The sequence below is a fragment of the Anguilla anguilla genome, chromosome 6 (genome assembly GCF_013347855.1).
Source record: "Anguilla anguilla isolate fAngAng1 chromosome 6, fAngAng1.pri, whole genome shotgun sequence".
In the NCBI taxonomy this organism is placed as follows: domain Eukaryota; kingdom Metazoa; phylum Chordata; class Actinopteri; order Anguilliformes; family Anguillidae; genus Anguilla; species Anguilla anguilla.
The window spans coordinates 54,430,814-54,455,525 of record NC_049206.1 but is presented as its reverse complement, the minus strand read 5'-3'; the positions used below and the strand labels follow the sequence as shown (position 1 = coordinate 54,455,525).

General features: G+C 42.3%; 2 protein-coding genes across 3 annotated transcripts in view; both read left to right on the top strand.

Moving 5' to 3' along the window:
* Positions 1–7,683: 7,683 nt before the first annotated feature.
* Positions 7,684–21,377, top strand: LOC118229747 (24-hydroxycholesterol 7-alpha-hydroxylase). Its single transcript, XM_035422054.1, has 12 exons — positions 7,684–8,009; positions 9,022–9,157; positions 10,278–10,452; positions 11,287–11,436; positions 12,817–12,916; positions 13,737–13,832; positions 14,131–14,221; positions 14,800–14,933; positions 15,972–16,067; positions 17,752–17,840; positions 19,852–19,939; positions 20,386–21,377. Exons 1-12 carry the CDS (start codon positions 7,833–7,835, stop codon positions 20,452–20,454), a joined length of 1,401 nt encoding a protein of 466 aa, XP_035277945.1. The 5' UTR covers positions 7,684–7,832; the 3' UTR covers positions 20,455–21,377.
* Positions 21,378–24,341: 2,964 nt separating this feature from the next.
* The window catches only part of rcan2 (regulator of calcineurin 2), a 63,230-nt gene continuing 62,859 nt past the window's right edge, over positions 24,342–24,712 (top strand). Inside the window, exon 1 of one of the 2 annotated variants that reach the window (XM_035422050.1) lies at positions 24,342–24,361. The gene's annotated coding sequence lies outside the window, so the exon portion shown is untranslated. Of the gene's footprint in view, positions 24,499–24,712 lie in introns of both variants that reach the window. The other variant, XM_035422051.1, reaches the window with a different exon arrangement.

Genomic DNA, 24,712 nt, shown 5'->3' with positions numbered 1-24,712 from the left:
CAGTGCACCTCACCACACCTCCACAAAGGTATAGGTGGTCCTGAGGCCTGGCTGACTTAGATTCAGCTCTTACACAACACTAGGATACCTCAATGAAAGGTATTTGAGTGTTCAATCTAGTATTCTTGGCAGATGACACAACCTCTGGCACGCAGTTCCGAATCGAATTGCCATAGGGCTGAATGCTAAATAAGATTCAAATTCATTGGACATATGATGCAATAATAGAAACGAGCATAAATCTGATTAAATAGGATTAGGCAACAATTGCACAGATTTGAAAGTAAATATTTGTCATGAATGTTTCATGAAGGGTAGCAGGTAAGGTTTCTCCCAACCAATTAATCAAAGGAAGCTAGACATGGGGGAAATGTCAGATTCCTGATTTTCCTCTACTCTCTTAATTATTTTATTTGCTACTTGCATTTCACACCGTTCCATTAAAATGTTTTTGTGTGAACACACAAGTCTATAGAATGTGTACATACGGGGTCATCAAGTCTATGCTTATTGGGTGAAAGGAGGCAATGACGTCTTGCAGTTCCCTCCCCATTAGGTATACCTCTTACGATGGGCCATCTTTTCTCAGAACCTACTGGAAAACAGAGGAATAGAGAATTGATAGACATTACTAGAAGTAAAATGGGATGTTGCCAAAGGTAATGTTTCCAGCTTTTTCCATGTTTTTGATACATTGCTCATTCATATGGAGAAAATGTAGCTTTAACTGCTTATTTCCGCATGTTCTATAAACTTAAAACAAAACTAGGGAGACGCGCGGGAACTTGGTTAAGCCGAGAGCTCTTTGTAACGACATGTACAGCGAAAAAAATCTTGGAACATGGTACCAAAGAATGAATTTATACTGTGTTGAGCAACTGTCTGCACATGCCTTAACAGCTCACGGGCATCTTCAAATGATGAGTTCAACCGCCCGAGACCGAAAGAGATCTACAAACAGCTCATTGCAAGAGGTGAGATTTTTATTGCGGTTCACTGAATTACTTAAAACAAATAACAATGAACATGTCATCGAAATAAAAGCGCATTATCTCCATTCTTTAAAGTCAGTTATATTGTATGACATTTGAAGTTATTAAAGTAGCCCTGAAATACTTTGTTTTGCTAATAGGTAGCTAACTAGCTAGTTATCTTTTAGAAAGCTAGCACTCATTACATTACAGGCATTTAGCTTAGCTTAGCTAGCTAGGAATCAATGATACAGCTAGCTTGCTAGTAACTCAATTGAGCTTGTAAATCACGCTAACCGGAAACCAAGTATCCCTACATCCGGTTTTGGTCGTTATCTCGTGAAATAGGCCTATTGCCTCCAGGGGGCGTCTGGTTCGTGACGTCACAGCCCAATGTTAAAATCCTATTGACTTTTTAAAAATCATTGATTGTAAAATATCTATAGCGATTAAAAATAAAATATTTCCCACGTTTTTTTGGGACCGTCATTCTCTGTCGTAGCATGTGCTTGGTTCTATTTATTTCAATCTCTGGAAGGAAAAATAACGGATTTATGTCGATTTACGATGTGTTGGTGGCCTGAACTACACTAAAATCAAAGTTGCACGATATACGTCACAACCACGTGTGCTTGTAAGGCTACCCGCCAAGCGCGGTGCCTTGGCTGCCCCTAACTGCTGGTCTGGGATCAGATTTCCCTTCCCAGGTCCTAACTTTAACCATTAGTAGTAGAAGAAAATAACTGACTCTGGACCAGCAGATAGGGCCAACTGCACCCAACACCGGTGGCTAGCTAGCTATACCCACGACAAATGCGGTGTCACTGGTTAGCTTAATGCATTTTTTCAATGGTCAGGACAATAATGTTAAGAAGGGAGAAAATCTTTCAAAATGCAACCATGTAGAGCAGATCATATACAGCCAGGGTAGATTAGCGGGTCTGTCAGCGCCAGCATGAAAAATATCGTTTATAAAGTTTGGTTAGCTAACGTTAACGTTAGGAAGGGCTGGATCAGCAGGTAGCTAGCTAGCTGTCAAAGTCAGGTTTATTTGTCATTACAAACCATATGCTGCGCAGTACACGATGTAACGAAAGTTCGTTTCGCAAGGTTTCGGTGTAACATAGACTTTCAATGTGCTCACAGCACTTACAAAGGAATACACACATTGTGAAAATCAGAATCACAGTGCACTTAGACAAGACAGGTGCAGTAGGCAAGAGATAGACAATTTCGAATAAATTGTTTTATTAAAACATAGTAAGTAGTAAATATATTGTCGGTAATTTATCGAAAACCATGCTGGCTAGCTATATTGTTGTCGTTGTGTTGTGATAAAAATATATATGACGTTATATTCCATTTGAAATTACGTCTTAAGTTAGTTAAGTTAAGTTGTACTCTTTTATACGGTCTATGGTTGTACTTTATAGATCCCTGAAGGAAATCCTGTTGTCATCACGACCGTACAATTATGATGTGAAATAAACAATATAACTTAATAGTACCAAATCTGTTATTTCCAGTCATTTTAAATTGAAATACGATATCAAAGTGACACTAGAAGTAGAAGGGCGCAAGTGTGTTCCAGCTGAGCCGTGACGATGTAAGCGTGCGTCGTGAGCACAGTACCGGTATGTGTAGTTCCTAAGCGTACTAAACGTACACACGTTGTACCTTGTACTTCTCATGGGAGAGTGGCCAGCGAATGGTTTTGAAGATTTTGGTAAAGCCTATAGGTAAGATTTAGATATGGAGGGACATCATTCTGCATTAGATACCTTTGGTAAAAATACAGTGCCCACAATGTTTAGCAGAAAGCCACTTTTTTCTTGAGTTGACCCTGTATGTTTCCAACCAGGTGTCTTTTGATAAATGACATTGTTTTGAAAACTCATTTCCATTTTTCTTTCAGCCCGGGAATCAGAAAATAATCAAAGGTATGTATTTTTTCTTTACTATGTCAAGAAAAGTCAACTAAGGCAATGTGGTGTAGATATAACGGTGCAACATCTGCTAAATTAGAGAAATCATGAGTAAAAAATACTAATTGACTTTAAGCATTACTTTTAAAGCTGTCTTATATTAGCATTACATTAATTGTTTTATGCATGCTACCCATTTTTTTCCAGCACGTGGAACTTGCAAAGCCTATTCCAGAGCATTCGTGAGAGCAACTACATCACGAATGGTGGCCAGTACCTCACACACAGATTTATGAATACCTGTGTTCTTGACTCCCTGCTCGCAGGTTGTCATATTGCAGCTACTGTGCACCAAAATATTAAAGAAATCTTTGAGCAGGATTCCACCATCAACGCAGTCATGACCCTCCTGGACAGAAGGGAGTACGAGAAGGCAAAAGCTCTTTGGCTCATTAACTTAGATCTTCGGAAGGGCCACATAAAACACTTCACAGAAAGTGACTCCATCGACATTCGGGGCTACGTTAAAGACCACCTTCCAAACTTTCTGGATCTGACCAGTGCCAAGTATCACTTTGACGACGACAGGAGTAGTCCCAATCCTGAAGATCGTGTTTACAGCACGACAGTGAGGTAAAATTTCAATTCAGATGTTTCGTTTAAAAAATTATTTTAATGAAACGGAACCAGTATTCCTATAGATGTTTTCAAATGATTGTTGCAACTAAGCATTTATCAATGAACACACTTTCACAAATGTGTCTGAACACCAGAACGGCTGGCTTTAGAAATATAATATGCTGTTAACTGTAATAAAGGGTAGCACAATGCCCGCTGAATGCTATCTGGATGTGTTTTACAGGAAGTTCGAGGATTTTGGTGACGTGAGAGCGCTGGGCCCCAAAAGCAACCCTCAGCTCATTCTGGTGGACGTTGCCGGTCGGATGGATGGATTTCCGGCTCTGATCATCACTGATGACTATGAAAGGTGACCTTCAAAACCGGCAACTAAAGCAGGAAAATGTAACAATGAAGACTGAAGGGGAAATAAACACATTTGTTGCACCCGTACCCCCCCCCCCCCCCCCCCCCCCCCCCCCCCATTTTACTATTTGTGTATTCAAATGTACCACTTCTCCCTTAGGGAATTCAAGCTGCAGTTTCTTCTTCTGGGCACGACAACCGAATACTCCAACCACATGGTGCTGTGCACCAGCCTGGATGGAGGGTGGTGGCTCTACGATGACATGGTGACTCCACTGTTCAGGGAAGTCCAGATGAAAGACCTACAGAACCAAGGTCATGAGGTTCACCTGGCAGCCTATGTTCAAGTGCCAGAAAAGAATGGGAAGCGAGACTGAGCGGTAAGGATATTTCACACTAACAAAGCATCATAAGATTGCCTGAGGTACAGCACAGCACCTACTGTAATAACACATCTGTTCCCTTCCCTGTTTCTCTTTTTTAAATCCTCCAGTCATATCACATGACGTTTCCTCTGCTTCTTCAAGTTGGGGAAGAGGAATGACAACACCATGGAGACACCACATTTTAAATATTTGGTTTACTGTATGTAAAGCTGCTTGAAAGATATTTTTTTATTCCAGCTCACAGCTATTTAGGAATTTGCAGTGTATAAATATTTTATTGTCATATATAGTATTATTTTGCCTATATAAATTATTTCAGTTGTGAAATTAATACTAAACACCTAATATACCAACACCATAGACATTCCCATAATTTTGAATTAGATATTAATGTCATGAAAATGCACTTTTGTACGTCGCTTTGGATAAAAGCGCCTGCTAAATGAATGTAATGTAATGTAATGTCAGATGCCAAGATGTGTAGTGCCATGTAGTGCACATAAATTCATCCTCACTGAAAAATGAAGGAAACAGGATGTGAAAAAAAACCTGATAAACATGAAGGACTCCTTTATATAAGGACTTGCACCCTTATTGCACCCTGCAACAATATTTCCTCCATCCATACAGTATTCCCATGTAAAACAACAAACTGTGTTTGACATACTTGAAGGATAATATTGTCAGCAGGCTGCTAATTGTTGTTTATTTTTTTCCTTATTTAAAAAAAGGCACTTGAATGTCTTGGGTTTCACCTTACTGAACCAGTGTTTAGCAGTTGTCTATGAAATGCACTTTTTTGTACATTGCTTTGGATAAAAGCGTCAAATGAATGTAATTGGTTTCATTTATTTGAAACTGATTTTGTTTACAGGTCAATAATTTTCTTCAGTGTATACCTCAAGCTAATGTTGAAACACTGGATGCTACCTGTGAAAAAGATTTCTGTAAAATATTTATATCCTGTGAGCTGTAAATTCTACACTTAATAACAAGTAGTTTTACCTACCATTTCTGTCTCTCTCGTGGGTCATCACATCAGCTGGTGTCCCCATGGTAGCTGATATCAAACCTCTAAAGCTACTGTATTTAAAAAAACAATTCTTTCATTACTGATCGTCTTTTTCAAACATGTTTGTACTTAAACTGTTAAATCTAAAGACATGTACAGTACTGTAAGAATTATTTAAATACTGTTTTAAATAAAAGATAGAAAATAGAAAATAAAAAATACAAATGTGTGTGAGTGAGTTTCGTATATAGTTTTGCTGTGAACAAGCCAGGTTTTCTTCTGACAAGACGAAAAACATCCTTTTGTGTGGACATAATATTCAGTTTAACTACTAATGCTAAATTAAACCACATTTCAAACACTACCTTCCTGACACGTTAAATATTAGTCGTCTAGCCAAGCTACACTCAACTACTCAACAATTTAGTACAGGAAATTGCGAGCTAGCTAACTATTCCAGCAACAGCAGCTGCACAAGCTTCCACTTGATTTGGTACAACGCCCCCATTCTACATAACCTCTAAAATCATGACAAGAATAAGAAATAGCACCGATGATTCCCACTGAGGACTCCGAGCAGGTGAGGCACTTTTGTAATAAGCACGCTGGACTGTTTCTTCATAGTTTCCTTCATAGGAGGACACCGACCGTCGTTTCATGAACGCACGCTGTTGAGCACAAAATGTCCCACAATGAACCACGACGAAATAGCCTACCGGGTAGCTTCGCTAATTTGAAAATAAATAAATAAATAATAAATAAATAAACGAATTATTCAATGATACGATTTGTATTTTGTGGTGTGGCACAAACTAACGAGCTGTAAAAATCCATTTAGCACACATTTTTGTTAAACGTTTCTCAATCAAATCCATAAACATGCATATTCAACAAATCGAGTGCTCAACTATCAGCATCTCTATTAGCCTATGACATCGTGTGCCAGTAAAGTTAATAGTTTTGTGTCTATCGCCATCTACGGCTTGACTATGGGAACTTCAGATAAGATGGAGGCTAAACTTCTCACAGTCGCAAACAAGCCTCACTTGAATGCGGTTGTGACACAGTTCGGCTACATCTATTCGGTGAACTAACTTAAGCTAAAATAAAGCCTTTCAGTTTGGGAATTGTAATGGAAATTATTGTAAGTTATTTGTAAATGGTATGAATATGTGGACCGTTGACATATGAGCGATGCACCGTTGCCTTCCAAAGGACTGATTGACTGTTGGAAGATTTTGAGATGTAGCCTGTAGAAGCGGTCATCCAAACCGCTTTCTGAAACTTCAGATTTAATTAAACACATTTTTGACTTACAAAACTGAAAATGAGAGGTGATCGTTAAATCATGCATCTCTGGTGTAAACAAAAAATTTCCTGACTTTACATAATGCTATCATAATTCACTTTTAAATTATGTAACACACAAGTTTTGTCCCCTACTGGGCACAAATATAGTGACCCATTTCTCTCCCTCCCTCTCTCTCTATTTCAATTTTCTTTATATGCAACACATAATACTATGGTACGCAGAAACATGGAAATCACATATACAGCATACCCCAACACTCATATTCACAAAATAAAATAAAATAAAAAATAATATTGAGGTGTGAAGAACATATGGCATTTTTTAAAACCTTTATTCTAATATGAACAAATACGTATAATATAGGTTAAAAAGACGAATTTACTAATTTTAGGTAAGTTACGCATTTTTTAATTTGTCAAAAAAAAAAAAAAAAAATACTATTTACGTCCCTTATCCTGTGGCACGTGGGTACATATCAGGTTGCTTGTGGGGCTGTAGGTACTTCTCTTAACATGAAATATCTGAATCTCTGTCTCTACCTCTTTGGTTGTGCAACTATTGCTTGTTTTATGAAATCTCTGAATCTCTGTCTCTACCTCTTTGGCTGTGCAACTATTGCTTACGTTTTATTTACATAGCCAGCTTTGTTGCTGTTTTTGTTGTGTTAATCAGATTAACCTACAGGGTCCAAGTTGAACTACGCGTTCGTTCCCCGCACTTGGAACTGTACTTCCCTCTAGGGTTTTCAACACACTTGTTCCTGGTTTTGGTTATACACTTTGTTGGACGTCGCTAAGAGCGTCTGCCAAATGTCTGCAATGTAATGTAATGTGCACTCATCGCACCTCCCCGGCAAGCCTGGTTTGCCTGTGTTGGTCCGTTGCTGGCCGCTTGTCTGTGCTGCCCCCCCCCCCCCCCCCCCCCCCCCCCCTCGCTACAGTATGTATTGAATGGCTATTTTTTATTTGTTGTTGGTAATAGGCCACCTTTGGTGTGAATGATACCGCAAAGTAAATTTTTTTCGCTGCCGATCGTATTATCGTGTTACAAGGTTTTTAGCCTCACGACACAATCTGCGCCCTGATTGGTTGTGCTCATTGACAAGCCCTGTGATCGCCGAACGAGCAGACAGCGTGCGCGAGTTCTGGTGGTGTGTCACGTTCTGCACCAGTTTACAGATGCCGTCTTCGCCGTAGACACACGTGTTCTAATCTGCTCAAACTCGAAACTGTGTCAAGTGCTATGGATATTATACTGCTGGTCTTGACAGTTTTTATACTGGTTATTTCGGCCTTTTTATCATTTCCTAAGAAAAACCCATATTATCCCCCGTGCATTAGGGGATGGATTCCATGGTTCGGTGCTGCTTTCGAGTTTGGGAAAGCACCTCTGGATTTCATTGCGCAAGCACGAGCTAAGGTAAGCGATGCCAGGTACTCGTCGGGATATAATTTTATATAGTAGAAATGTGAATATGACGCTAGGTGAGAAATGTCGTTGTACGCACCAGCAGAGCGTCATGCCCAAAAGCAGCCCCTCTGGCGTACTGGCTTTCAAATTAAACCAAATATGTGCGGGGAGAAGAAGTGGATTGCAAATAAAATGTATATTTTCACGAAGAATGGATAACATCTAGATTTGTGCGCAATATTCAGGCTACCAATTTGAACAACGCATGATTATAAGCCGCTTAATTATTGTTTTTTTCTGCTTTTGGTATTTTACAGATATAATCGATGCACGGCACTAAACTACACCTTATTACACATAATTACATTTTCAAGCCAGTCTTTCAGGAATTATATGTCCCACGCGGAGGCAACACACCAACAGTAATCACATTTGGAGTAACGGTGGCTGAATGTGGGTGCCATATGGGTTTTAAAGTTCATCACACTGACCCACTTTGGACCTTAGCCCCATCAGAACATGTTAATTTATGTAAGTAGGGCTTGGCAGTATAGCAGCGAATGCTAACCTTCGGGCAGTGGCAGTGTCTTGGCTGTCAACCGGTTTTTTGTGAAGTTGGGGTGACTGGGCTGGCGGAATTTGTTCTGAATGGGCCAATGAGGGGCAAAACAAGGGCTGTTTCTCTGGGGAGCACTGAACTGAAAGAGAAGCAGCTAAACTTTTAATCCTGTTGCAGCTCAGCGTTGTAAACACTGTCTGTGCACGCTTGAAGGGAAAGATTATGATTCCGATTGATTTAAAAAACGAAACAAATTTGTGCCTATCTTTGTTATTATGACGAGTGGTACCAAAATAATTTGTAAAATTGTAATTATATTATTTATCATTCAAATTAGATTTAAAAATGATTGTGGGGGCAGTTGTTTTGTCAAATCAGATGGAAAAATGGAATCTATCACTAGCCTATCACTCCCTCTATCTCACAAGATTGATGATATTTATTTTCTTCATTATATGTCAGCATGGACCAGTCTTCACTGTCTTTGCTGCCGGGAAGCGTTTGACCTTTGTGACTCTGCACGAAGACTTTCGCACCTTTTTCATGTCCAAAGATGTGGATTTCGAACAGGCCGTGCAAGAGCCAGTCCATAACACAGGTAAACATCTGCACCCTTTCAGCACAGGCGAGAAAGACAAAGCACGTTCCCCTACTGTATGCCTGTGCTTGTGCTTCAGCTCTGTGGTCTCCAGTCCTTCTTGACTGAAACACTGTACCTCTCTTCCCTGACAACTGCCATCTTGTCTCCCGTAGCTATTGGTTTTAGGTTTCCTCAGACAACGGCTTGAATTGCACAAGTTGTTAGCCGCGTTGTTGTAGCTTTAGGGCCCATTTCGCTTCACAGAGGTGTTCCTAACCGTACTGTAATGTCTTAACTGAAAAAGAAAGGAGCCAAACTACAATTGCCAGTAGTAGAATTGAAGGTTTTTTTTTATTTTATGAGGCGCAAAAGCTGACAACTGCTTAGAAAGCACTCAAAGAATATAAACAAAGACAGGGTGCAGTAATTTGGCTCATATCTGCTTTTCAAGTGTAATGTCTTCTCAAAATGCATCCATTGGGATGGTGAGAGTGAACCCTTCTGCTCGGTATGTAACTTTGCTCCTGAACGTAAGGGAGAGATGGGTGATTATGGGATGTGAATGCAGGTCACTTCTGTATTATTTACCTTGGTGTAGAGCAGGAGTGTCAAACTCCAGTCCTGAAGAGTCACAGTGTCTGCAAGCATTTGTGGTTTCCTTTCAGTCAGCAGCCAATAAAAGCCTTGGCAACAAGGTGTGTGACTTCTTTAGCCAATAAATGACTTAAATTAACCACTTGTGCTTAAACACACCGGAAACCAGCAGGCAGTGCAGCCCTCTAGGACTGGAGTTTGGCACGCCTGGTATGCAGCCTATATAAATCTGACATACAGTAATGCCGCACATTTTCTACAACATTTGACATAATACACCCCGCATGAGTTGAGCCCAGGGCGAGAGTGGCAATGAAAACTACCTAAATGGCATAAAGGAAGAAACCTTCAGAGGAACCGGACTCCTGCCCCCCCCCCCCCCTCTGGGCGACATAGGGTGGGGGCTCAAAGGGACCGAGCCACGGTCAAGTCAGTTTTTCGGTCTAAATCCGTTCATGGTCAAGTTGAAGAACCACTGCCTGTATGACAGTACTGAGCCCCCCCCCCCCCCCCGCGAACTTGACCTCTGTGTCACCCGCCACAGCGTCCATCAGCAAGGAGAGCTTCTATAAGTTCCACCCTGCCTGCAACTCTCTGATAAAGGGCCGGCTGACCCCCGGCAACCTGCCCCTGCTGTCCAGCCACCTGTGCGAGGAGTTCAACTGCCACCTGGAGCTACTGGGGAGCAAGGGGACAGACGGACTGAGCGACCTTGTCAGGTAACCCCCCCCCCACACCCCCACACACCCCCATTTCAGAGGGATCTCTCACACCAAGAGGAAACGCACGCCCGGTGAACATTTCTTGGGGGGGTGAAAAGTCGGTGAAACGTCGTCTAGGCGTTCCGGTGAAAACCCGGCTACAGTTCGGCTGAAAAGGGAAGTTTCTCTGGCGGACTAGGTTAGCCAGGCTATATCCGGGTAGAACCCGAGCCCTATCGGGATTAACCATGTCCTTTTATGCCAAAACCCAAAACGTCTCCCAGCCTAGATTTCCACCCCTCCAGATGACTAGATTCCAGCTTTCCCTCCCTGGCTGCTGACGTTAGTTAGATGAAGGTTTGGTTGTTTTGAGAATGTATTGTCACCAGGACTTGCTCACGCAGTGAATGTCTTTATATTGTTCCTCAATTACCATGAGTGCCAGGTGTGTCATCTTCTTTTGGTCTCGTGCCCCAAGTTCAGCCGCTAAGGATTTCTAATAATGTACCAGATGCATTATGGAAAATTCTGGAAGAACAGGCCATGTACTCCGTAGGGTGTGAGCTCTGAGGAACAATGATCAATGTAGATTAAATGTTTATGTTATATGAATAGCTGTGCAAATATATGTTAGGTGTGTAGTGACATTTACTTCAGTTACAATATTAATTGTTGCTTTGTTTAGCTAACTTTAGACTTATTGATCCTAAGTCGGCTTTCTTCTTGGTGAGGTAACTGTTGTATTCCGCAGACAGTGACGTTCTCCATTGGTTTATTGCATCGTCATATTATGGGATGTGTCCCTCATGCCGTCTTGTGTTGACGCGGGATTTCTGCGCCCGGATTTCTCAGGAGCGTCATGTATCCCGCGGTGATGAGCAACCTGCTGGGCAAGAGCAATTCGCCCGGCTGCCCCGCCACCGTCCAGGAGTTCAAGGAGAAGTTCCGCATCTACGACGAAGGCTTCGAGTACGGGTCCCAGCTTCCCGAGATCTTCCTACGGCAAGTAGACCTGGCCGGTTTCGGGAAGCAGGCCCCGGAATGTTGTGGCTGCTAGTTCCGGTGGAACATTGCTTGAGCAGGCTAGCGGGAATAGCGGAAGCAGAGGTGGCTACCGTTCCTGCTAACGTTCCGCCCCTAAATACATTTAGAGTAAGTGGCCACATGACCTGTTTTAACAGTTCCGGAATCCACGGTCATGCCTTTCCGAGCCTTACGCCTCTCTCTATACATGCACAGGGCCCCAAGCAGCCATGGTGAGGTTGATCGCTGAATTATTGTTGGGTGTTCATGCTGACGCTGCTTGTCCTGGCATGTTGTTGGCATCAGGCTGGCATTGTTGCTCAGAGACAACTTCAGCCGTGGAACTGACCTGCTAATCCACTTTTTAATTATTATAATTTTTTTGCTGATTCCTACCTGTGATTTTCAATGCCGCCTCTATGGCATTTGGCCCCTGTAAATTTTTTGCAATGCAAGTGGGGCTTATTGCAACAAAAAATATTTACAGGAGTACTACAGCATAGTATACTACACCGTAATATTACTTTCCCTTTTCTTTCCTACTGCAGGACTGTAGGTATTTATTGTGTCTTAGTTCACGTGAACACGTGTGTGAAAAGTTGCATCACCCGTCAGGTGATGTGTTGTAGATAGGTGATTGGTTGGCCATTGGACAATGTCCATGGGTTTTAGGCAAGTGTATGGGAACAGCTTCTCATTAAACAAACACAACCCTAGTATCTAATCTAACGTTATCATTAAAATCTGTTGGGGCACAAGAGTATTCATATCTAAATCCTGATTAATCTGAGTAAGAGCAGAAACTCATTTTTTCATGGCAAACTTAAAGCCTATCTAATGGTCATATAAACTCATTTCTCCACATATGCAACTCTCTGTGTTGTAGAAAAAACTATGGCGTCATTGTTTCTTAAAGAATTGCTAAAGATTGCTTGAACGCATGCAGGCAGTGAAGTCTTTGCTTGACCGTGCAGAGAACAGTAAAATAATTTAAAGTGCAATTTATCTCATCTAATCATGGAAGAAAATAAAAAATATTGACATTTAAATGAAAAATGTAAATAGCTGTGGAAAAGAGTGTCTGCAAAATGAAATTTTTTTTTTTTTTGCAGGATATTTTTTTGCCAGTCGTTACACATGCTTTGAATGCTAATATGTAGAAATGAATATTGTCAAGTTTTCCGCTGTGAAACCACTGTTCGCTTTTCAATATGCATATCTGTAACAGGTCTACTGTAAGAAGTTAAAAATACATATTTTATCAGTTTTATTTTTTGAACGAGGCTACCCTTTCAGATGGGTCTCTTGTGTTTTTGAGATGCTGCTGCGTATCGTGAATAACTGTGACTGTTTGTTCAGGAAATGGGCGAAATCCAAGCACTGGCTTCTGTCCCTCTTGGGGGACATGGTCATCAATGCCGAGGGCAACAGTCCAGAGTTTCCTGAGAATGGCACCAAGGTATGTGCTGGGACAGAACATGTTAAGCATGAGAGCCTGCAGAGTGACCTCTGACCCCGTGGGCTTCATTAGTGTTGGGTTAGACTTTCTGCATGAGTAATAAAAGCTCTCAACATTAACAAATGATAACTACAAGCCTGCAGCCAAAACCTGGAGTTCAAGGGTCATAGTATTTGTAGGCCTTCTTTCCAACCGAACCTTTAAAGGCCTGCCTAAACGACTGTAGGTTTTTCTCTTAACTGTGACTTCATATTGAAAGAAAGATAGACTACCTGCAAGATTAAGGCCTAGAAAATTCATATTTGCGTTATGCTTTTCATTTGCTAAAATACATCATTCTCCTTTTGAAGAAAGGTACTGTAAATTGCACTGTATTGCGAAAACACACGGATGTTAATCATTATCAATATTGTTGCCATAATTGCTTGCAATGCCTTATTATTCCAAGCACGTCTTATTGGTAAGACAAAATATTATTGGATATCATTCAGCGTGACTATATAACAGCGAGTTACAGTACAAAAAAAAACAGACAGACACTGAACTAAAAATCCAGCCAGGGGGCGCTGTTTCTCACACTTCATGTTAATACCAGACAGTAACCAGACAGTGGAAATCTTATTCACTTCTTTTGCATGCACATAATAAATACTGTAATATGAATGGTAACACAAAGCTGTTTAACTTAAGTGTGGCGGTCCACTGGTCCTTGAGGTCACTTGGATGCACATAAGGTGTGCACGCAATATTGGCACTTTATGCAAAGCTGATTTCTTGCATATTTATGTGCGATTAACTAGTTATGCATTTGTTTTCACAGACGTTACTGCAACATCTTGTCACTACTATAACAGACAAATTCCTTCCCAACTATGGACTCCTGATGCTATGGGCATCGCTGGCCAATGCAATACCTGTAAGTTAAGGCTCGCTGGACTTTCCACTTTCATTATTAAACATGTCTTATCAGGCTGAAGGATCTCATTTGTAGTCAAAATGCTTGAGAATATATTCAGGATGTACAACATATACCCTGTTGAATTTGCATGTACAGAAGCTTTTTTTTTTTTTACTCACAGGTATATGTGTGAAGATATTATTCATGAAGTACCATCACAGGCCAACTAATGAAATGGAGCACAACTGGTGTATGGAGATTACGAATTGCAAAGAACGGAGATTTGATCACGAAACGATTTTTCTCTTTGGTTTAGATAACCTTCTGGGCTCTGGCTTTTATTCTGTCCAGTCCTTCGGCATACAGGACGGCAATGGAGCAGATCACAGCGGTTCTCAAAGATCAAGGTATGGCCGTCGGTGAGAAAGAGCTAATGCAATATACATTGAATCCTTTATCCCGTGAAATTTCTCTACCACCCCTCCAACTAAAGACATGCCTGGGCCAAATTTATCAAACATTGCGGAGTTGGAGCGATTATCTAGGGTCAGGTTTCCCTGGTCCATAGTCTAACTTTACCCATTATGAGCTCTATAATATGACTGATCCTAGATCAGCCCTCATACGCGGAGATGCTTGATAAATACAGGCTCTGATCTACAGCTTAGACAATGGCTGCAAAGGTCAGAACAAAGAAACACATGCATTATCATATTTTACCGTTTATAGAGTGCTACTTTAGTTCATGTTAAAGGATGAACTGCAGAAAAATGACGGGAGGTTTGTTGGTGATAGAGTGAGAGTGACTGATTGACCCAAGTTTGACGCAAAATGCCTCAAATGGCTCAAACTTCCTCTTACATCCAGAAGAGGGCAGCATACTCTCACAGAAGCTTTACTTCTGTGTTTTTTGTTTTGTTTTGTCTTTTTTTTTTTTTTTTTTTGCTTCTTTATCGTCGTGTTTCCGCGGCGACGCGCGACGCAGGCACGGAGCGGACGGCGGTGACGGCGGCGGAGCTGAGGGAGCTGTCCTACGTGAAGTGGTGCATCCTGGAGGCCATTCGGCTCCGGGCCCCAGGGGCCATCACCCGTCGGGTGGTCCGCCCCCTTAGGATGCAGGTGAGGATCTGTCCCGTGAGACCCCCCCCCCCACCACCCCCCCACCTCGTGGGGTTACGCCAAAGTCTGTGTCCGAATGAGGACCTTATCCCTTTACATTGCATTACATTTATTTGGCAGACACCTTTATCCAATAAGTGCATGCCGAAGGTCACTGGAACAACTACATAGCACAGGTCTGAAAAGGTACAATATGTAACGGTTATCCATCGCCATGGACACATCAAGTCCAGTTCACACAGTACGCATTGGCATACTCAAAGTTATTACTTTACTTTACATTACATTACAGGCATTTGGCAGATGCTCTTATCCAGAGCGACGTACAACAAAGTGTATAACCATAACCAGGAACAAGTGTGTTGAAAACCCCAGAGAGAAGTACCGTTCCAAGTGCAGGGAACGACCGCGTAGTTTAACTTGGACCCTGCAGGTTAACATTAACATTAACACAAACAAGAACAGCAACAACGCAGTCTATGCAATAAGTGCATATCGAACGTCACTGGAACAGCTACATAGCACAGGTCGGAAAAGGTACAATATGTAACAGTTATCCGTCGCCATGGACACATCAAGTCCAGTTCACGCAGTACGCATTGGCTAGGTCAGAAAGTTATGGTGAGTAAAACTAGAATGAGTGGCGACGAGCTGCAACATTGAGACAGCGATACAAGTGCAATATAAGGGCTGGATGGAGAGGACCGAGTGCTTAACTCTCAACATTCAGCCACATTACAAATGGCTGTGCTTCAGTGACTGTGAGCTGCACTAAAATATCTCTGTTTTCAACCACCGTGCCCACTGAATGCTGTCATAATTAAGCTGAGCAATAGACAGTCAGAAAAAGATTAGAAGTAGTGCTCATTTTTATGTTATGAATCCAAGTGACACCTAATCATAATTTGCAGACTCTGCAGCTGCCGGAACAGAAAACTTAGGTCAGGGATTGCGTGGTGTGTCCACGTGTCCATTGAGGTTGTTAACTGTGTGTTGAGTGTGTGTGTACACGTGCGCATGACCGTGTGTGTCTTTCAGAACTACGTCATTCCACCCGGTGACATGCTGATGGTGTCTCCATATTGGGCTCACCGGAACCCCGAGTACTTCCCTGATCCAGAGGAGTTTAAACCCGTAAGCGCATTTCCTTACCGACCAGATAGCTTTTACTTGCCTGTCGACACGGGGACCTGGAGACACCCGTGTGGTGTTTGCACATGTTCCCATGGTTACCATTGTTCGCATGGAATATTCCACCTACATACATCTACTACCAGGGTAATGGCTGCACTGCCGTAAGAGCAGGCCAGGAGTATGTTGCTGATGCTCAACAGTGTCTCCTATTTACATAAATGAGTAAGTGCAGGTTCTGCTTACAAGTGTGTCATTACAACTATGAGTCACTACAGCGTGGCTTGACGGAGAATTGCCTCTCCATGGGATGTTGTGGATGATTTTCTGAATGAGTTGCCATTTTGTGTCCCTCATTTCTGGGCCAGTTTCAACCTCTGGTCTGAGACCCAGTTTCCAGCTGGTCAAGGCCAGCTCCTCGCCGACCCCGAACTAGGTTTTTAATACACGAGTAACGCCATCTGACAGGAAAACAGGACGATCTCCATAAATCTAAATCTTCGAGCAAGCTCCCGTCTAGATTCCACAAGGGTGTTTTTGTTAAATCTGCCAGGGAGGAAGTAGTCACTGGGCTTTAAATCCGCTGGCCTTTGCATGAAGAAAGGTTTTATGGCGAGGCAAAGTTCAGATGGAAGCGTTTCCGTTTTCCGTTGCTACCCCTGCGAGTGATTTAAAATCCTCCATCACCGCACAGCTGGTCCGTCCAGAAAAAAAAAGCTTCTTTAGAAAAGACACCCCTCAGGTCAGCTTGTTTTATTTATTTATTTATTTGTTTGTTTATGGAAGCAGGCTGTAAATAATTTACCTGACACCGAATTCCCGCCGCTACGTTTCCTCTCACCTGAGACGTGTTTCGGTTGGCCCGGGCTTCTCCGCGATTGGCTCACTCAGCGCAGGCGAGGTGAGGCCCACAGACGGCAGATCTGGAGGCAGCTTGTGGGAAAGGCAGCCGGCCGGCGCTGGAAGCGGATGTCCTAGTACGGCCTGCCCGTCCGTTCCAGGAGTTCCCATCAATGCGCCGAGCTAATGCTGAAAAGACAGGTTCTGTTGCAGCTGCCGACATTTACAGATGTATACCGCTGGGTCAAGAAAGTCGTTTAGCAAGTCGCTTAGCAAGGGGCGTTAATCTGCAGTTCCGTAAAGTCACGTCAGTGGATACGCTAACAGCGTTAAACTCTTAACGGATAACATTTGGCCCCGCTCTGCGTCCGGCTGAAAACAAGCAAAGGAGTGGAATAGAAATAACTCTGTCGCTTTACGGCTGTTTCTGGACATGCACAATTTACAGTTGAAAGTTTCAGAATTGGAGGGAAATTGTTTGCCGGCTATGGTGGCTACTGCTCAGTACTGTTTACCGTTCTCTTAAGTTATTTTTTTTTTTGACCGAAGCTTTCAGTTCTGATTGAAAAATGCCAATCCCCGTCCCCAAAGTCCTTTCATTCAGTGTTCGTTTTTTTTTCGTCCGGAATATTCTTCGCGTCCTCCGAGAGAACGGCATCGATTCGCACGCGTTTTATCGTCGTCCGCCAGCTCATCGCACGGCCTCTGAGCCGAGGCTGGTGGAATCAGAGCCCGCTGAGAACCAGCGGAGAGGCCTGCTTGTGAAGCCCTCACTTCGTTAAAAAAAAAAGAAAAAAAAAGGAAAAAAAAAAAGGTTGTTTGTTCAATATGACTTTTCTTCCCACAGGAACGATGGGAGAAGGCAGATTTAGTAAAGAATGTCTTCTTGGAAGGGTTCGTGGCGTTCGGAGGCGGTCGAAACCAGTGCCCAGGAAGGTCAGAAAAACAGAACCTTTTTCCCCTTCTCCGTTCTGCAAAAAAAAAAGACAGACCGCCATCTTGTGCGCTTCGTTCTCTGCTAAATTCTTGATTCACCTGTAAGGCTCAAGAATAGCTTGGGTTTTACAAGGTTTAACGCCTTAGCCCCCTGGGGGTGTCCTATAATGTAGGTACCAGTAGGGAAGGAGACCAAGCTGCAGTACACTGGAGGGTGTAGTCCTGAAGTGGAGGGGGGACTTTTGCATCATCATTCAGTTAATATTTTAAAAAACCTAACCTTCATTTAAGACCATCACAGTAAAAATTTCAGTGTTAAATCAATTCTTAAATAGTTTATATGAGTCCACTATGGGCAGAGTGGATTCAGTTAAACGTTGTTAGATTTGATTTAGCACTGGATATTTTCCTTTGAGGGTTGCCCAACCCTGTTCCTGAAGATCTACCATCCTGTAGGTTTTCACTCCAACCCTAACAAAGCCACACCTAATTCAACAGCTAGAGATCTCCTTGATCTGCGAATTAGTAGGATCAGTAGTGCCAAATTAGGGTTGAAGTGTAAAACCTACAGGACCATAGATCTCCAGGAACAGGGTTGGGCAGCCCCCCGTTTAAGGCCAACAAAAACAATGCCCTATTGTTGCCCCCCCCCCCGAACGTGAACCCGATGCTGTGCTGGGGTTCTGATGACATCACGGCAGACTCCCCGGGGGGGCCGTGCGGCTGGGGCCGCCGTGACATCACTCGGGGAAAGATCAAAAACCAGGAGAACGTTCCCAAGCTGCAGAGGCTCTTAGAGGACCTCGGACCTCCGGCGCTCCGAGACGCAGCTGGGAGCGCCGTCCTGCGGCGACACTGAATTGATGGAAACATGATCACGGTCTCATGCGCAGAAAGAGAGAAAGGAAGGCCGCCGCCCTTTGCGTTTGCTGTAATTACAATCAGTTTGGCCTGCATGTCTGACACTTCCCCACACGTCCTTGACAGGTTAATTACAATTTTAAAAATATATACGGTAATATTCATCGATCAAAGTCATGGCAATGGCCAGGGGTGAACAGGGGTTCATCTGACATTGTTTTTTATTGGAGAGCACTTCTTCGGGTTTTAAATGTTCACAATGTTGGGGCTACTCTGTACTAAATTAGTAAATTATGCTCCACGCAATGCAGTTACATAAACGAAATTGTTTTGCTGTGTATTATAGCGTTCCGAACTGCACGCAGCCAATTCAATAGGAAACCTGCTGAAACATTCACATCAGCTGTATCCTCTTGCTGGAGGGACACAAAAATAGCTGCGCAGGACACGACGAGAAGGCCCCGGCATTTTCGTTTGCCACAGCAAATCCAATTTAATTTGATTTTGATCATTTTAGGAGATTGCACGCGTGCGTCACCGACACAATGGCCCTGCATGACTCATTGTGTACTCGGCAGTCTTCAAGGTTATTATGACAGATAACGGCGAGCGGCCGCGGATCCTTCACCCGGGCGCTCTCCCCTCCCCTCCCCTCCCGCGTTCGTCTCGGCTGCGCATTCTAACACCTCGCGAAGCTTAGAAAAAAGAAAAAAAAAACAAACACGCTAGGTAGAGACAGAAGTGGTCGAACTTTCGTTGAGATAGCACCATTTAAAAAAAAAAAAAAAAAAAAACCTCGGGGAGCTGTAAACGGAAACTCTAAAGGGTGCGATATTCCTGCGGAATACTAACGGCTTCATGAAAAAAAAAAAAAACTAAAAAACTCGGTTTGAAATGTTACTTTTCCACGAGCTACGCCTACATGTAGTGCATGGCAGTACTCATAACTACTGTGTTTACTATTTGGAAGATATTGCAGAGCCATAAAAAAAATACTATATCAACAACAATATTCTCTCATCTTTTTTTGTTTTTGCTTCATCTTCAACTGAAACTTCATAGTGCTGATAGGAACAGTGTTGCCAGGTCTGCTGTGGTTGTATTTCTAGTGTCCAGGCACTTAAAGGTGTTTTGTTTTTTTTCACTATAGGTGGTATGCCTTGATGGAGATGCATATGTTTGTTACCTTGATACTCTACAAGTATGAATTCACGCTTCTGGATCCACTGCCCAGCCCCGTAAGTATGAATTTGCATACTGACTTACAGTGCCAGTTGAAAATGCTTTCAAACCATCAATGTAGATTGAAATAATAACTGAAAAACTGAATAAGATTATGTATTTATCAGGAGCACAGATACATAAAAAGATCCATCTAATGAGATAATGTATAACTACACCAACCTGTCCTCTGTTCAGGCCCCAGCATTTGTAGTATTTTAACAGAACACAGACCATAATGTTTTGAAAACCACATCACGGAAATACAGGTTTTCATGCAAATGAGTCCGTCCAATGTCATGTGCTTCAATATCAAGGTTGCCCTTGTTTATGTCTTCCTTGATAAACGACTCAATAAAAATTGTCACCATAACCAGTGGTAGGTGCACACATAGGTGTTACAGTTCATAGCACAAAGGTGCGCTCTCTCTCTCACGAAAACCTTGTCCTCTTTCCTCTCCAGAGTTCTCTGCACCTGGTTGGCACACAGCAGCCAGACGGACCCTGTCGGGTGCAGTACCGGCACAGGTAGACCCCCACGGCCAGAAGGGGGTGCTGTGTGTTTCATCAACTGTGACTGACAGCTACTCACACTGCCCCACAACTTGGACCCCCCCCCCCCCCATGCACTCTTTTATGTACTTAAATCAATTGAGAATTTTTATTAATTTAAGGTGGTATATTTCTGAAAGACACCATACTGAAAGAGAGTGCAGTATAGACAGCATGGTCTAGCAGTACAAACATAGCATTTTGAATCAATGTAACAGCTGAAAAAGGGACATCAACATCAACTTATGATATGCTGTGGTTGTAGTTGTTTTCATAATTGTTAATTATATACTGCATGTAGTCACATGGTTGCAGAGAGAAACTAGCAATTGGGAACAACCATGGAAATTATTCACTTCTACATAGACATTTTACATTTACATAGGTTAACATTTATACTAACAGGCCATTTAATGTCAGAAATTTTGCATCAGATTTTAAGTTTGGGCTCCTGAGTGGATGGTAACATCTTTTACCGTAATACAGGCTGGGCCCAGTAGCCAAGGCACTGCAGGTTTGAGTCCAGGCAGTGTAATTAACCCATTATGTAATTAGGCTGGGAGTCTGCGATGCTGGGACACAGTTGGCTACGTCCGTCCAGGGTTTAGGGGTGGATTTAGGGTCGCCAGGGTTACTGCTGTGTTAAGCCGCTTTTACACTGCATGGTACCGGCTCAACGCGACTTGACTCTGCTCGACTCTACTCCCTTTTGGTACCAGGTACTTCGTTTTCCACTGCAGATAGTACCCCCGTCAATGTAGCTGGTCAATGCAGCTGGTCGTTATAGCGACGCCACATGAAACTGCCATGGAACTGCCGTGCCCTGACCAATCAGTGGTCTGCAGTGTTTTCACGTCACCTTTTGGTATCGCCTCAGCTCGCCTGGAACCTCGACGGAGGTGATACCAAAATAAAGTACCAGGTACCAGGTACTATCCACAACTTTTGCCCGATGGAAAACCAAAAAAGTTGAGTAGAGTCGAGTCGAAGTCAAGCGACTTTAGTTCCTCCTAGTAAGACCCCAGGGACTCATAGGCTACCAGTTGTTGACTGTGAGTGATAGACTACTTCGACAGAGTGAAAAACAGAAATTGATTAAAAATAGAGGAAATTTTAACAAAACTAAATTGTTTTAAAAATGAATCACGTTTTGCTGTATATATTTCTTGCTTTGAATATGAGTAAAGATGCTAATAATTAGCACAAAAATGTAGAAATTTAATGCAGCACTACAGAAAACAGGGCTAATGCACTTTAACAAGTACGTACTGTATTTATATTAAACCTGTTTGCAGATCGTTAATAAGTGCTTTCTAACTTCTTGCTGAAGTAAACCTGAATACTACATTTATAAAACAGAGCAGCAATGAAGTGTGTACATAATTATTTGAAAATAATTTGTAAGTGTTTGCTAAGTTCATAGAACATTGCAACAACCAGAACAATTCCTGTACTTTTGCTTTTTATTATTTATTTATTTTAGTGAACTTTTTAATCCCACTTTTTTTTATTTGTTCCCCAGTTTTGGAAAACCCAAGTTTAAGCTACAATTGTGGTTAAAGTAACTCTGATTCAGTTAAGGAATCCCTTGTTTTTGGTACAAGAACTCAAGAAGCACAAATTGAAATGAGTGAATGAATAAAAGTGGTTTTGGTCATTGTCTATGGCTTTTGATGAACTGGATTGCAACGTTTGGGAAAAGCTCTTCTGCACAGTCACCGCTTTGCATGATGCCTTGTAATATGTGTCCCACGCTATGGAATGTGAGCGTTTGGGGTGCATTATGCAAACTCTATAAACCCTGAGTTACGCCTCGTCTGGAATTCCCTTCTTTTTCTTGTCTCCGTGATTTCTCTACATTCCCTTCATATGAACAGACTGAGATTACTCTGGGAGTCATATATCTCAGGACTTCAGGATGGTATTTCTGTAATGCTGTGTCCCGTGAGCAGGGTTACGACAGGCCGTCTGATTGATCCTCCAGCTCGGACGTGGACGACGGCGTCAATCATTGATAGCCGATCCGAGGGGCATGCATCCATGCATCTGCAGCAGATCGGGTTAAAAATGGGTCATTATGAATGCTATGTCTATTGTATATATTTATGCTGCTTTACCTAAACTTTAAGTGCAGAGAATCAATCAGAACACTATGTTTAACAGTGCCATCTTTACTAGGGTTAATAAGGAAATATTCAATAGCTTTTCATACTGACAATGGCGTGTGAGCCGTTATCTGTCCAGTAAAGGTTTTATATTGACAGTTAATTGAATTGGGAACACAAAACAGTTACCGGGCAACAACAACAACAACAAAAGGATGTGTGATACCCTTCAGGGGAATAAGGGGGAACAGGCAGGTTGAAACATGGCCACAAAGATGAGTTTCTATCCAACAGTATCCAAATTCACTCTTTCTTTCCTCTGGAACCAGCTGAGGCAGTCCTCTGAGATTTTGACTCATTTTAGCAAATTTGTTTTATCGATTTCTCAAAGTCAATCAAAGTCATGGGAAACATAAACCGGATAGTCTGTAACAGTTAAAATGTACTGCTGCTTTTAAAGAAACTGTAAAAAGGTGATATAGATATGCTGCCTGTTAGCTGGTGCATTTTTATACTTCTGAGTTATATTTATCACCTTTGCTCAGTGTAGGAAAGTTCATGTTTGCAAGTCAAATTGTTTTAAAGGGTTTTGTAAATCAAATATTTATCACCTTTGCTCAGTGCAGGAAAGTTCATGTTTGCAAGTCAAATTGTTTTAAAGGGTTTTATAAATCAAACTAGACTCAAGAACAAGAAACACTGCGTTAATTTGTTACTAGTTTCTGTCTTGCTATGACAGTTGACAAACAAGGAGAATGGATTGATATAAATACAAAGCATTTTGCTGTAATGTGGCATTTGCATGGATAAATAATGGCACTGCATACGTTATAGCTGCCATTTAATGACGCAGAGCTGTTAAAATCGTTAGTTTTATCACAGTACCTGAAAGTCTGTACATGCATTGCAAGGAGGATCGAGATGTGCCATTTGTATTCAGACAGCACTTTGATGATGATAGTCAGCATCAGTATAAATCAGGCATATTCTACATAGTGTCGTATGTACCTACATGTATCGCTTTCTGCATTATTAAACTGATGGGATTTTAGAAGGAAATGTGTTTGGGATTTGAAATATGTTTTGTGTGATGCTTTTTCAACGCTTCCACGCGCAACTAAGGGGAAATTTGTGGCAACGCAACTGGTTCGGTGACTTAGTAACAAGGCATACTAACAGCCTGCAGATGCACGTCATAAGAGCTACTGCCGTCTTACCGATTTAGATAATGTAAAATAAGTTTTAAAAATGTCATCTATCCGCTGACAAGAGTGTTTGGCGAATTTACAATACAATGGGGACATAGTGACTGAAATGCGCGTAAACCGTTTTGTTTGAATGCTAAATCAAGTATAATACATAAATAAATATGCTACGTTGATCCGAGTCAATAATTAGGCCTACTTGAAGAGCTATCTTCAAATCGGCCATGTGACTACACATCGCTTTCTCCCAACAGACTGCAAAACCCGTTGGTTCCATAAAGGCAGCGTGCACGAGCTGCGAAAATCGAAATGCGTTCTTTGACTTGCATGAGCGACTGATGCGGTGTAATGCCACCGTTCCAGCAACAGGCAACTCCCCGCGCAAGCGATTTACCTGCTGAATGTGCCGCAACATCCAACTGCTCGCGACAGCTCTGACGCACCTTTGTTGATTTGCAGCTTTTTTTAGACACGAGCCCCGGCCACACCATTGGTCGAAGTATGCCCCCTGTGGACAGAATTGTATTTCATTACTGGGTAACGCAAACATCATCTGAATGCCGGAAGGCAGTCATTGGTGAGTCAAACTGTCTGCATTAACGTCAGGAGATTAGCTAGCGGTTCGCAGCTGGAATGCAAGGTTAATTCACAAAGGAAAGTGAGGAGGCGAAGCCACAGCTGCAGATACGTATCAGACGGCTACATCACGCGCAGGTAAAAGAAAGAGTCCGCGACATTCTCTTGCAGATCGTGTTTTTATTTAAGAAATCAATAGTGACGCAAGCAACTTTGCATTGCTTACTTCACCGTTTTGCTTTTTGCTTATTGCAAGGAGAAAAGTAGTGTTGCTTACTGAACTTGCCGAAGCGTGTCTTTCCAGTGTTACGTGGTTTGGTTAACATGTCTTTGTAGCGAAAGGTGACGAAAA

Excerpts from the sequence above, each read along its gene's own strand:
- LOC118229747 (XM_035422054.1), top strand. The coding sequence starts at position 7,833 with ATGGATATTATACTGCTGGTCTTGACAGTTTTTATACTGGTTATTTCG. Across the intron at positions 14,934-15,971 it reads TCCGCCCCCTTAGGATGCAG|AACTACGTCATTCCACCCGG; the intron begins GTGAGGATCTGT and ends TGTGTCTTTCAG. Across the intron at positions 17,841-19,851 it reads CGAAACCAGTGCCCAGGAAG|GTGGTATGCCTTGATGGAGA; the intron begins GTCAGAAAAACA and ends TTTTCACTATAG.